This window comes from Hyaena hyaena, unplaced genomic scaffold (genome assembly GCF_003009895.1).
Source record: "Hyaena hyaena isolate Hyena2069 unplaced genomic scaffold, ASM300989v1 scaffold_1042, whole genome shotgun sequence".
NCBI lineage: Eukaryota > Metazoa > Chordata > Mammalia > Carnivora > Hyaenidae > Hyaena > Hyaena hyaena.
Genome location: NW_024081668.1, coordinates 397,810 through 411,767, shown reverse-complemented (window position 1 = coordinate 411,767; position 13,958 = coordinate 397,810). Strand labels below are relative to the sequence as shown.

The window sequence follows — 13,958 nt, the reverse complement described above, 5'->3', positions numbered from 1 at the left end:
CAGAACTTTCCTGAGAGCATTTTTCATTTCCTTATTCCTGAGACTATAAATCAAAGGGTTGAAGAGTGGAGTCACCATTGCATAGAACAAGGTCATGATCTTTGGCATCAGGGTAGAATGACTGGATCCAGGGCTCACATGCATAACCATAATCGTCCCATAGAATAGCAGCACCACAGACAAATGGGAACCACATGTTGAAAAGGCCTTGTGCCGACTGGCTGCTGAGGGCAACTGAAGCACAGCAAGGAGAACCAGGGCATAGGAGATGAGGATGAAGAAGAAGCTAAGGAGGATGATGAAGGAGCTTAGGGTATAGCTGATGAGCTTGGACATGGGGGCAGGAGCACAAGAAAGGGTCAGCAGTGGGCCTGAATCACATACAAAGTGGTCAATTTCATTAGGACCACAAAAAGGCAGTTGGGAAATGAGAATAACAGGTACCAGATACCAGAGAAAGCCACATACCCAACAGGAAATTGCTAGGTTGAAACATTGTTGTCCAGTCATAACTGTGGCATAATGCAGAGGATGACAGATGGCAAAATAGCGATCAAAGGCCATTGCTGAGAGAAAGAAGCACTCAGTGGAGCCCATGGAAAAGAAAAAATATAATTGAAGGAAGCATCCAGTGAAAGAGATGGTCTTGGTTTCTGAGAGGAAGTTGATAAGTGTGTTTGGAACAGTGGAATTGACATACCAGATCTCTAGGAATGCAAAATTCCCAAGCAGGATGTACATGGGGTTGTGGAGATGCTGGTCACAACAAACAGCACAGATAATGGCTCCATTTCCCATGAGAGTCAGGAGGTAGATGATGGAGAAGAACATAAACAGGATGACCTGAATGTCCCTGCTGCAGGGAAAACCCAGAAGGATGAATTCCCTCACTGACTCAGAAGAGGATCCTGATCCAGAGATATTCATGTAGACGGTAAGCTGTGCAGCAATGAGACATCACCATGAGACCAAATCCTAATAACTGAGCATAACATATAAGGTCCTTCATGATCTGATCTTTATCTACTTACTTAAACTCATATTTTTCCCTCTGCCCCTTTGAGCTCTATGTCCAATAAGAATAGTTGTGTTTCCACCAAATGACATGCTGTTCTCCCTACCTAAGGTGTAGCTTTTGCTCCTTCCTTCTTTCTATCTTTTTGCTTTTCTATCTCATTAGTGTGTAAGCTTTATGAGACAGAAGTTATGTTTTTCATTTCTATATTATTAGTGTCTAGCACAGTGCAGTCTTCATAGCCATTCCAACATATTTGCTGAATCAATGTTAAGCAAATGACTCATTATATTTTAAGCCAGAATGAATGAGAAATAACATTCTAATAGCTATGCTAGTTTTCTGCACGAAATAATTTACACTTTATTTGTATCATGGATATTTCTTTACATGTTTTAATTTACCTACTAGACTATCAACCTCTGAGAATAGAGACCAAGTGTTAATCATCTTTGATTCTTTTCCAGGGTCTAATACATTATGTTTTAGGCAATATGTACTATGTAATTTTTAAATGAAGTAAGTCATTATGTCTTCAGTTGAATCTTAATTCTATTTTGTATCTAGAAGCTTTAATAATTTCACATATGTAAGAAAAGAATGATTCCATTAGACTTTGAAGCTGGGAGGGAAATTATAGGAGCAGTAAGGGCATGCTGAAAAGAGGAGGTTGGAGACCAACATGGTATGTGATTAGAGTAACTAAATATATCCGTTTGTCTGGAACTGTCCCAATTTTAGCACTGATGGTCTTGTGATTCCAGAAACCCATTAAGCCCAGGGAAGCAGGGATGGATGGTTAGTCATCCTATTTGGGATTCTGAAGTTGACCCAGCCTACATTAAAAATGTATATACACTGGTTCCTTTGGATCCTATTGAAGTCTATTCCTTTTAGTTGTCTACAGAGAAAAAAGAAAGGTTGTCAATATAACCCATAAAAGTATTGAGAATACACATGGGAACCATAACAACGGGCTGCCCAAGTTGCTTTCCTAGGACTTTGTGATGTCTGTGCCATCTGACTACTCTAGTTATCAACTACAGCTACGTGACCAAGATTCTAGGGGGTAGATGTAGCCCTGATACATTTCTTTCCCTCAAGACTGAATTACTCAGTAAAGCAGCACTATGGATCCAGTAGCTTTTCTTTGAGCAACTCTGTTTTTCTCTGCTCTTGTGGTCCCCTTCAGACAGTGCTACTTCAATTCAAATTTCTCTAAAGGTATTATTAGAAGAAAAGTAATCCATGAAGCCCAAGAAGAAATAAAACTGGTGGAAGCAGCCAGTGAGACAGAGTGACTTATTTAAGAAAAAAAAGTGGGGTTGGTATTCTGATCTAGATTGAATTGATTATTTCCCAAAACATTTAATTATCTGCTTTCTGTTGCCAGTCTAATGAAGAAAATGTAAAGCAACTAAGGGTAGAGGAAAGACCTAAAATAGTTTGATTTTGTTTCTTCACTTAAGGTAAAGAACTACCCTTACCTTCCCAAGGAGTCTTCTGGTATTGGTATTACATATATTGATGTCTGATACAGCCTTCTGGACTTTTGATTTCTCCCTGCCATTATCTTGGTTTGGCCAGGTTTTCTGCCTGGGTCTGCTTCTCTCAGCTTGCAGTTATATCATAGGATTTATTTATTTATTTTTTTACCAGATATAACCAATACTGTGATACTGTGATTTCCACAGTATATATATATTTGTAAGTACGTGTGTGTGTGTGTGTATAAATAAAACATGAAGAGCCAACCTTCTTTTAGTTTTAAATGCATTTATGAAACATCTCAAAACCGATTTGCTTTTCCTAATTTTGTAACCTGCTAAGACTTCCTAGTGAATGGTATTTGTGTATTGTGGCTTTTTGGATGTCTCTTTGGAACCCTAGAGTGATGTGTACATACAGCTCCTAAAATGGAATCAGGAAACAATACTTTCAGTCCTGTTTAACATTATCTTCTATGAGTTCTTGTCATAACTGGCCTCATTTTCAACGGAACCTTTCTTGGAGTTGTGAAATGGCTAGAAAAATTAATGTTTTAGAAAGTGCATACATCTATACTTACCTCAGTTAGTGGCAAACACCATGACTTTGCCAGGAATCGAAACTATTTGGATTTTGTCTTTCAGATCTTTCATCAAAGATACTGAGAACAATAATAAAAATTAAGATTATTTCTCTAGTAAAAAAAAAGGTAGAAGCATGCTGCAATTTCTGCATACCTGGGAGCTAGGCCTGTGAGGAATGGGTCAGCTGTGTCCTTTCCTCTCAGTCTCAATTTTAGTCTCGAAAGTGTGGATTCCAGGACCTTCACTAAAAAACAAACTCCCTTTTGTTCAATTAACTGTGCAGTGGCTGCCAGAGTCTCATCAGGGGAGATGCCTTGAAGATGATGTGGGAAAGGTATTGGAAGATGTTTCCAATTTTTAATTTGGAGGGAAGGATTCTAGTAACACCTATATAAAACATTTAATCTAGAAATAGAGTTCTGGAGAGGACCATATCCTCTATATATTTTCGGTCTGTATTTCCAGAGATTGGCCCCTTGTGTATTTTAAAAAGTGACTTCTCACCTCAGCAGTCCTTTGGTAGTTCTTTGGGTAGGCTGGTCTCTCAGGCCAGCATCTGCCTTTACCTTCTGTGATTAGGTGTCTTCAGTAGAGGAACTAGGAAAAATAAGTAGTTGTGTGAAATAAATATGTGGCTGTGTCTCCTGAACTCAAAGCTAATTATGAATTGTTCTTTGCTCTGTAAAACCAAGGTTCCTCTAGGGAAAGGAAGCAGCCATATTGTCAATCCCCAGAGAGATGTAGTAAAAAAATTTCTGGCTTGTGAGGAAGAAAAAATGGACAACTTAAAGACTATGAGATCTTTGTTTCTAGTGCAGGAAGTAAATCCATTATGGTATATTTTTGGTTTTCTTCTGAATTAATGTCTAATTTTTATTAGCTTTATACTGTTGTAGCATAGTGAGCTCTCTTATTATTTTTGAAAATATTCCCAACATTCTTCTAAGCTTTTGGTTTTTAAGTCTATTTATTTACTTTGAGAGACAGAGAGAGAGAGAGAGAGAGAGAGAAGTGAGAGAGGGAGAGAATGAGCTGGAGAGAGAGAGAGGGAAAGAAAGAATCTGTCAGTGCAGAGCCTGACACAGGTTTCGATCCCCGGAAACTGAGATCATGACTTGAGCAGAAATCAAGAGTTGGATGCTCAACTGACTGAGCTTTTGTGTGTGCATGTACTTTTTGTTTTTTAAAGAGTTATCTTTTTGTTGTTGTAGAGTGTAAGAAACCCATATAATCATATTTAAAAATATTTCCTGGGGCGTCTGGGTGGCTTAGTTGGTTAAGCGTCCGACTTTTGCTTAGGTCATGATCTCATGGTTCGTGGGTTCGAGCCCCGCGTTGGGCTCTGTGCTGACTGCCAGCTCAGAGCCTGGAGCCTGTTTCAGTCTGTGACTCCCTCTCTCTCTGACCCTCCCCTGCTCATGCTGTCTCTCTCTCTGTCTCCTAGAAATAATAAAAAAAAAAATTAAAAAAATATTTCCTCTAATATGTTTCCTGCATATTTCTTTAAGATCTCACCATCTGAATAACTTTGTAGGGAATTTCTGAAATCAGGCATAGTAACATAGAATAATAAAATGCCCATTTGTTTTGGCAATTGAGCAAAAAAGTATTTGAAGTATAAATCATTTATAGGTCGTTATAGTGCAATGTGGGGATCTTTGAGCATCAAAAGTCAGTTTGAGGTAGCAGAACCACAATATGTATATGGTGATTGGGAATGGAGTTACAAAAGGTAGAGTGGACAAGAACCAAGATATATTTGCCCACTTAATAATTTTGCCTAGGATCAGTTCTTTCCATATTAATGTCATCTCTGGTAGACATACCACAGGTTGCCAACTATTGCCTTTTGTACTATCCCAAATGGAAATATGTCTACTTTGTCATGAAGTCAAGAAAATTTTTCCAAATTATGTGTTTATCACGGTGGGGAATTTCCCACTGTGATGAGAATGCTTTTATTAGCATCAAGTTTGCAAACATATTGTCTCTTCTATTGGAAATTCACTGGAATTTTCTTCTACCTTCATGAACAGTAACATTTGGCATGTAGATTTGTTTTCTATGGTATTTAGATTCACTTTTTGCTGATAAATCCCCACCATTGAGTTAGCAGCCAGCAGGCATTTCTTCTCCATAAAAGCTAGAGGTCAGCATTGTTTTTTAACATCCATCCCTCCCAACCCCAAAAGACTTTTTCCATCATGGCAATTGATTTCAACTTCTCTGTGGTGTAACATCCACATCCAATGACACCAGACAGATGTATCAACATGCTGATTAACGGATATGGGGATATTTTTTTGAGAAAAGACAACTATTCAGAAATACAAATATATGAAAATGAAAATTAAAAATTCAACGGTCTCATTTAATACTGGATGGGACAGTAGATAAGAGAATAAATTAACTAGAGACTAAATCAGAAAATTTTGTACATTAATGCATTGTGAGTAGGAAAAAAAAAGAAAAATGGAAGAGAAGTTAAATATGGAAGTCTGACAGTTTAGTAATTCTGAAGAAAGGAAGAGTCAGAAACAATATTAAAGAGATAATATCTGAAAAAATTTTTAGATTTGGTCAAGCACAAAAATCTACAACTTCCAAGAGCAAGTCCAATACATTCTAACACTACAAATTAAAAATTCACACTCTACAAATAATAAACAATGGAAACTAAAGACAAAAAAACCTGTAAAAGAATTAGAAGAAAAATAGACTCTAGTCCCTGCTTTCTAGTCCTGTGACTTATTCACTCCATAATTGGAAGCCTGAAACTCAAATGTCCTTCACCCATTTTGCCTCTTTTCCCATTGTCCTCCCTTCTTTCAACTACTAGTTCTCTGTATTTATAGATCTGATTCTTTTTGTTTATTCATTTGTTTTGTTCTTTATGTTCCACATATCAGTGAAAACGTGATATTTGTCTTTCTCATTCCAACTTATTTTATTAGCATAATGTTCTCTAGGTTCACCCATGTTGTTGCAAATGGCAAGATCTTGTCCTTTTTTGTCACTGATATTCCCTTGCTTGTGTGTATGCATATTTGTATGTGTGTGTATATGTATATCTATATCATCTATCTATCTATCTATCTATCTATCTATCTATCTATCTATCATATCTATCTCATATCTCTGCCATATCTTCCTTATCCATTTATCTACTAATGGACACCTAGATTTCTTCCATATCTGGGCTACTGTAAATAATGCTGCAATAAACATAGCTCATCTTTTGAATTAGTGTTTTTGTTTTCTTTGGGTAAATACCCAGTAGTTCTGTTTTCCACTTATCCTGAAGATATAACTCTTTGTGTCCCAGCTTAAGATGAAGAATTATTTCTTCTAAGGCTCCCCATACAGGGAGGACCCTGGGCCCTAACTTGTTTTTGCAAAGCTTCTGAAATGAATCCCTAATTTGCCACAATTGGGGATCCTGTCAGGGAAAATGAAGGTTTGGTGCTCCAGTGTTTTGTTTATCTCTCTGGGTTCTGAATCACCCAAAGAATCCAATTTTGTTGTTCCCTTCTATCTTGTTAATTTTTTGATGCATTTTTTTCATTTTTTTCCTGTTAGTAGTAGCTCTAAACAATTTACTTTTCCATTTTAGCAATTAAGGCAACTCCTGTCATTTCTACTTTTAAAAAATGTTAATTTGTTAATTTCTCTTTGTTTCTACTGCTTTCATATTAATCTATGCTTAAAATGTCTAGACTCTTAAAAATATTAAATATGTCCATTTATGCCCATTTCCTTTGCTAGTACCCTAGTGTAATTATTTTTAGTTCTTTTCTGGAAGGCAGCCAGTTACTTGCTTTCCCATTTTCCTCTCTCTGATCCTTCTAGAATGATATTATAAAAACATTTATGAAATATTTCCATTACTTTAAAAAATTATTTCAAGTTCTTCCACTCTTTTTAGAATAAAGCCCAACTCCTTGCTATGATCTTTAGGACTCTGTAGGTTCTGGCTTCGGGCTACCTATTGAAACTCATCTCCTATTTCCCCTTGTTTACTGTATATCAGTCACCATGGTCTCTATAGTTGGTGCCTCTCACCTGCTCTCTATTATACTACCCTGTTTTATTCATTCATAGCAGTTTTCAGAATCTGCAATCATTTTATACCTTGTCTGTCTTTCATATTAGGATGTTTTACTCTATAAGGTACAGTGTCTCTTCTATCCTGTTGAAAATCATTACGAACTCAGTCATTAGCACAGTGCCTGGCATATATTTGTAGTTTCATAAATACTTGTTGAATGAAAATACATATTTTTTTCTATAGGAATTTTTACATGTAATCTGTGTTCACATATATTTTTAACCTACGGCTGAATTTGTTAAATGCAGCTGAAAGTTCTTTGTGTGTCTGTAAATGATGAAATATTTTATCCTTGTATGTGTGCTAAATATGTTCTTGTTCCTAGAAGAAATCCATACATTAGATTGTAGAGCTTCTTCAATTTCTTTAAAGATTTTTTAATAGTTTATTTATTTTTGAGACAGACAGAGCATGAGTGGGGGAGGTGCAGAGACAGAGGGAGACATAGAATCTGAAGTAGGCTCTAGGCTCTGAGCTGTCAGCACAGAGCCCGATGCGGGGCTTGAACCCACAAACCGTGAGATCATGACCTGAGCCGAAGTTGGACACTTAGCCGACTGAGTCACCCAGGTGCCCCAGAGCTTCTTCAATTTAATGGCACACCAATTCTGGTTGGTTATGGCAAATAATAAGTTCTTTCATACATTTTAAATAAAGGAAAGAAAGAAATTGAATTTCTATTTATTTAAATGTGCAGCCTTTTAAGAAAAAAATGAACAGCTTCTAACAGAAACTGCTAGCTCAGAAGCATTTATATATAAGAATCCAAGTTCAGGTATCCAGAATAATTCCTTGGACAAATCAGAATGGTTGGCTAGTTTGGTTTAGAAAGAACTGTTTTTCTTCATCATTCTATAACAGATTGGAATATAACACAAATATATATTTTTATTTTTTGTAAGACTGCTTTGTTTTCACATAGGACAACTGGTTAATATGAATTTAATAAACTTCATCTCCTGGTTTTACTGATCAGATGAGCTAGTTTTACTTCCACATAGCTAGCATTATTAAAAATGTAAAATTATGTTTTCAACCAAATTGAATTTTCTTTCTAATAAACATTTTTGTTGTAAATAGTAATTGTGTTGCTCTGTAATGTCATCTTATATATAATTTCCAATATCCCTTTGTTAACTTTAAGACCTCAGACTAACACTAAATTGATAATTGATGAAAAATCTTTGGATACCTAGACAACTCTTAATAAAACACAAAACCTTGGTAATGAGATCCACTTTTAGTTTGCTACTTATTTTTATATATTATCAAATAGTTACCAGATAACAGTTTGATAGGGTGTTTAGCTACCTTTAGACTATGGTAAGGCATGAATTTATATTTGGCTCTTTAAGAAACATAAAAAGAGATGCATGGGACTATAGGCATTTGTGAAATGTACGCAGTATGCTGATCTGCTGAGATGTTTGTGTGTGAAAGATATGCTCAAATATCAGCTCTTTCTCTTTACGCTAGTGTGGAGATAGAAGTTAGTTACTGTCTTAGTTCTTTTGGGCCGCTCTAACAAAAATATCATAGATTCGGTGGCATATAAACAGAAATTTATTTCTCACAGTTCTGGATGCTAAGAAGATAGATGTGATAGAAAGCTGCTAAATTGTGTTAATTTTCTTTTTAGTGTGGTAGAAAAGATAATCCCAAAGGTTAAGGTTGTATTTCCCTTTAGGACATTAACCAGTTTACATATAACTTATACATTCTATTTCAATGTTTTTTTTTAATATTCTGTATGAAGCCACACTTTTATCTTTTGAATTGGCTTCATTATCCAACTCTTCCTCATTAAAGAGTTAAATATAATTTTTGACATGCTTTAAACAGCTATTTGAGATTTTTGTTTATAAAGTTAAAAAATTGTACTTTGACAGCAACTATTTATAAAAATATTCAATTACTAATGACAGCAGCTGTATTTTCTGTATAAGATCCATACATAGGCACCAATTAGATAAGTTGCTTGAAGCATCATCAAGAGATTTAGGTATTGTATGAAGGCTCTATAACACCTTGAGGGAAGTTTTTCTGCTTCTATAGCTTATAGTGCTAAGTTGTATTTTTTCATTCAGCCTTGTCTACTTTAGGACCATGTTTCAGAGAGAAAGCAGTGAGAATCATTTTACTCAGGTATAGACTGACACAGGGAAAATTGGAGGCATATCTAGTGCCATATTAATCAATCCAAAGTAAGTAAAAGGGATGGGCTGTGTTATGCAATAAGGTTTGACTGTTTCAGAATCTGTGGGGTCTAAGGTCAGCTTTTTAGCAAGAACTTAGATTCAGACAATAGCAGCCTAGGGAATCCTAAGGCTCATTAGGCTGAGTAGTGACATAAGAACCATAAAAGCCTCAGAAACATCTAGAGCCCTGGGGACAAGAGTTCTTTCCAGTTGTGCAGCCAGGCCTCAACTAGGGCTTGACTTATAAGGAAGCAGTTAGGGCACAGACTTGGACAACTGTGATGATCATCTGAGAATTTTTAATTTTGCTGGACTGAAACTATGAAGAGATTGGTGGCATGAATAGTAGGCTAACACTTACTTCCTTGAACCCACATAGCTCCTGATATGCAATCATGTAAGTTTCTCAAATGTGTTTTTTTCAAACCTCCCTATCCCTATCCCACTTGCTCCTCTTTCTATCTTTGAAACCATATTTATGCCTCTCTGAAATTCATTATTTTATTTTATTTTATTTTATTTTTTTATTAAGGTATTTTCTTTTTTTTTTTTTTAATTTTTTTTTTTAATGTTTTATTTATTTCTAGGAGAGAGAGAGAGAGACAGCGTGAGCAGGGGAGGGTCAGAGAGAGAGGGAGTCGCAGACTCTGAAACAGGCTCCACGCTCCGAGCTGGCAGTCAGCACAGAGCCCGACGCGGGGCTTGAACCCACGAACCGCGAGATCATGACCCAAGCGAAAGTCGGACGCCCAACCGACTAAGCCACCCAGGCGCCCCTGAAATTCATTATTTTAAATTTAATAAATCATTTGAGTTTTGTTGTTCTAGGTTTATATACTTAGAAGCATTCACAGAGCAATGAAATTCTCATAACATCAGGGAATTCTAGGACTGGTGATATCTTGGAAGGAGATAAAAAAGGTTTGGATAAAATAGGATCAGCTTAATGTAACAAAAGCACTGGATTCATGGCAGTATTGTTTTAGGACTACCTAATTCTACAGTAATTTCTCTTAGATCCTATTTTCCATTTATCTAATTATTTCAGTTACTTTTGGTAAATTCTTCACTTCTCTCAAATGAAATTTAAGATGCAATATTTCAAACAAAGATTATAGCAGAAAGATTATGCCCTTCTCAGTAGGAGATACCATCATGGGTATCATCATCAATGAATGGTATCCAATTCCTGATGTTTTAGGAGAAATTAGAAAATACATCAGTTGCCTCCAAAAGAAGTTCACATAGCATTTAAGCTTCAACTGGCAAATCTCTTTCTGTCATTGTTGTGGTCAAATTTCTTCTTTGGAGAATACTTTTAGCTCAACACAGACAAAAATAGACAAAATAGCAAAATATATTGTTGGAAAAAACCACACCCACCCCCGCAAGGAAAATTTTATTCCTTTTTTTTTTTTTTTTTTTTAGTATTTTCTGCATAGACCTCTCTAGCTCCTTACATAGAAAACCTACAGTAGTTGCTTAGCTGTCCACAATAAGCCTTTGATTGTTTAAAGAGTTTGATTTTGTTCTCTTTCCTCCGTGCTGCTTTGGGTACTTTCTCATGAAGGATTCTCAATTCCTTTGTCCTTTTTGCCAGCTTAAAAGCACTTTTATTGACTTTTGCAAATTCTTAGTTTATTCTTAGAACGTGATAGGGTGAATGTTGCTTTCCAGATCCCAGCAGGGGGTCACCATAGGAAAATATATTGTGGTGGAAGGTATTTTTAGGTGATGGACATTCCCTCATGCTGATGGGGATAGTGCTGGTTTTGCCCTTGACAGAATACTCACAGGCTGGATTTCTTACTTTGAACAGAGGCATCAGAAATGAAGAAGCTGGAAGTATTTTTACCAAACATGGCAGTTTATCAACATTACAAATGAACTTTCCATATTGGTTGGCATTATGTTTTCATATTATCTGAAGGCAGAAAATTTCTTCAGTTAGTAAAAAATTTAAGAATAACCAGAATCTAGCCCATACCTCAATTAAAACTCAAATATAGGGTTGTCTATATTTGTCTCATGAAATGTAATGATTTCAACATCACTATTAGTCAAATTCTATTATGTTAATATCCTAGGAGTGGTCTGAAAGTATTTATTGTACTGAAGTCCCCAAATATTAAATATTACTTTAAAAAGATATATCATAGACTAGGACTTAACAATGTTTTTGGAGTAATTAGGTTTTAATAGCTTTTACAAACTCTTACTTAATCTACCCTTCTGATTAGTTTAATTTTGTTTGTTTTAGTACAAGCTTATCTTTATATCTGTCCTATGGAAATAATAAGTGTATAATACTGTGATTACCCTTTGCATATTGTTTTCATAATAGGAAATAATCACATTGTTACTCAGCCGTAAATTATAAAAGTTCTTTGCATTCTGCCTTTCCACTTGTTTTTTTCTTCCTCTTTTTTAAAAATCTCTTTTGAAATTTTTAAAAATAATTTTGATCTTTCTCAGGCTCTTTCTAGTTTTCCAAAGATAAGGTTTGAAATTAGATGCAGGATTTATTGGAAACTTGACCTCATCTAATTAAATATTTTTAATAATTGAAAAGAACACTAGAATATTGTCTCCATATGGAAATTCACAATCTTTGATATATTCAAAGAGGATTGGGAAATTTCCATTCTATTAGAGCTGAAGTTGGGATGAACATATGACAGCAAATGGTTTCCTGTCTTTTTTGCTTTGTTTTGTCTTCCAAAATGATTCTAGAGAGTGAGGTGGTCCCTTCCATTATTTATCAGATTGTAGATTTAGATGCACCTGGGCACCTAATATAGGCAGGTGAAGAGGATTGTCACATATGCGGTGTGATCAAGACATCCAAAAGTTCCTTTGTCCCCATATCTCTCTCTCACTTGCTTATCTTGAAACAGTGTGGAAAGTGAAAAATTCTTTGGTATTAAGAATTCTTCTTTTTGGAATATCTAAATAACTATCAGATAAGTTTCCCTGATTTATTTGAGAGAGCCAGGTATAACATGGAATACGTAACTGGGACAGAGGACAGAAAAATACAAATTTTGTTTTACTTAGTATTTTACCATGAGCTAGTTCTAGAATACTAATCTAGAAAGAGAAACATCTGCAAATTCTTAACCACTTCAGTGGAAGGGATGTAACCAATGTTCCCTGATTTTTTATTTGTAATCTGAGATATTCTTACCCAATATTGCAAGTGAATGTAAATGTAGAGCAGGAGAAAATGGATAAAACAATATCTTAGTGTAAACGTTATTTTTTTTAAGTGTATCTATGGTTGTTGAAAAGCAGCATAATTATGACTTCCCTTATTATCCTTTCCTATGAAATGGGTCATAGTGAGCCTCTTTTGTACATGTCTCAATGATCAGGATCATTGCCTTTGGTCTCTTCTTTTGGTGATTGGTGTGTTCCAGCCACTGTCCTACCCATCTTGAGTTTGATAATTCCTTTAACTTTAAAGATAAAGATTTAATTTCCTGTTACCCAGTTTCTACAAACTTCCCAACCTCCATCACCTGGGATAACAAATAAAGACAAAGAATATGAGCTTCCTTTCATTCCTTCCTAAATAATTTGTTTCCTAACATGTGAATTTATAATAGCTATTAACTTTTGTACAGTATAACAAGTTATAGTACAAAGCATTCTTCCTTCAATTTGATAAATATTACACAGTAAGTATTGTGTGAGTACAAAGATGAGTAAGAAGTATTGTCCCACTTTAGAGACTTAAGTCATTTTTTATGTAAGTGCATTTTGCTCATAGATTATATTTGATTCTCAAAACAACATTGGAAGATATTATTATGCCTATATTGGATTGAATAAACAAAACATGAAACTGAGGTTTGATACCTTGCCTGAGGTCACTGAATTGGTGAGTGGTTGAGTTAGGTATTGGATCTAGAATTCATTCCAGAACTCTTGGCATTAAAGTTTATAATTTTGTCTCTTAAAAAAATGAAATGATTTTTATGTTCTCATCACCTCATGCCCAGGTCTTTTTCTCCCTCCCTGGTTTGTTGTAAATGTAACTTAAAAGTATCATAGGAATGAAGGTTTGGAAGGTATGCAAAAATGTTCCTTGTTCTATTTATAGGAATATATATTTCCTACCTCACAGAACTTGCTTAAGATTTTTCATCTTGGGGGCGCCTGGGTGGCTTAGTCGGTTAAGCGTCCGACTTTCTCTTAGGTCATGATCTCGCGGTTCGTGGGTTCGAGCCCCGCGTCGGGCTCTGTGCTGACTGCCAGCTCAGAGCCTGGAGCCTGTTTCAGTCTGTGATTCCCTCTCTCTCTGACCCTCCCCTGCTTACGCTGTCTCTCTCTCTCTTTCTCTCCTAGAAATAAATAAAACATTAAAAAAAAATTAAAAAAAAAAAGATTTTTCATATTGGAAGATGATTCCATAAACACCAGACCCAAAATCTTATATATATAAATTTTTATATATTTATAAATTACAAATATATATTTAAATATATTGTATATATAACTTATAAATTTATATATAAATTAATTTACTCTTTGTCTGAGTTAAATCTTTTTTCTTCCAATTT

The 13,958-nt window shown here is 35.4% G+C and overlaps 1 protein-coding gene across 1 annotated transcript; it reads right to left on the bottom strand.

The window, feature by feature from the left end:
* LOC120223741 (olfactory receptor 11H12-like) lies at positions 1–927 on the bottom strand (the record flags this gene model as incomplete). The annotated part of the gene is made up of 1 exon (XM_039221968.1): positions 1–927. A coding segment is annotated over exon 1 (927 nt), but the record flags the coding sequence as incomplete, so codon positions are not given.
* Between the last annotated feature and the right edge of the window lie 13,031 nt (positions 928–13,958).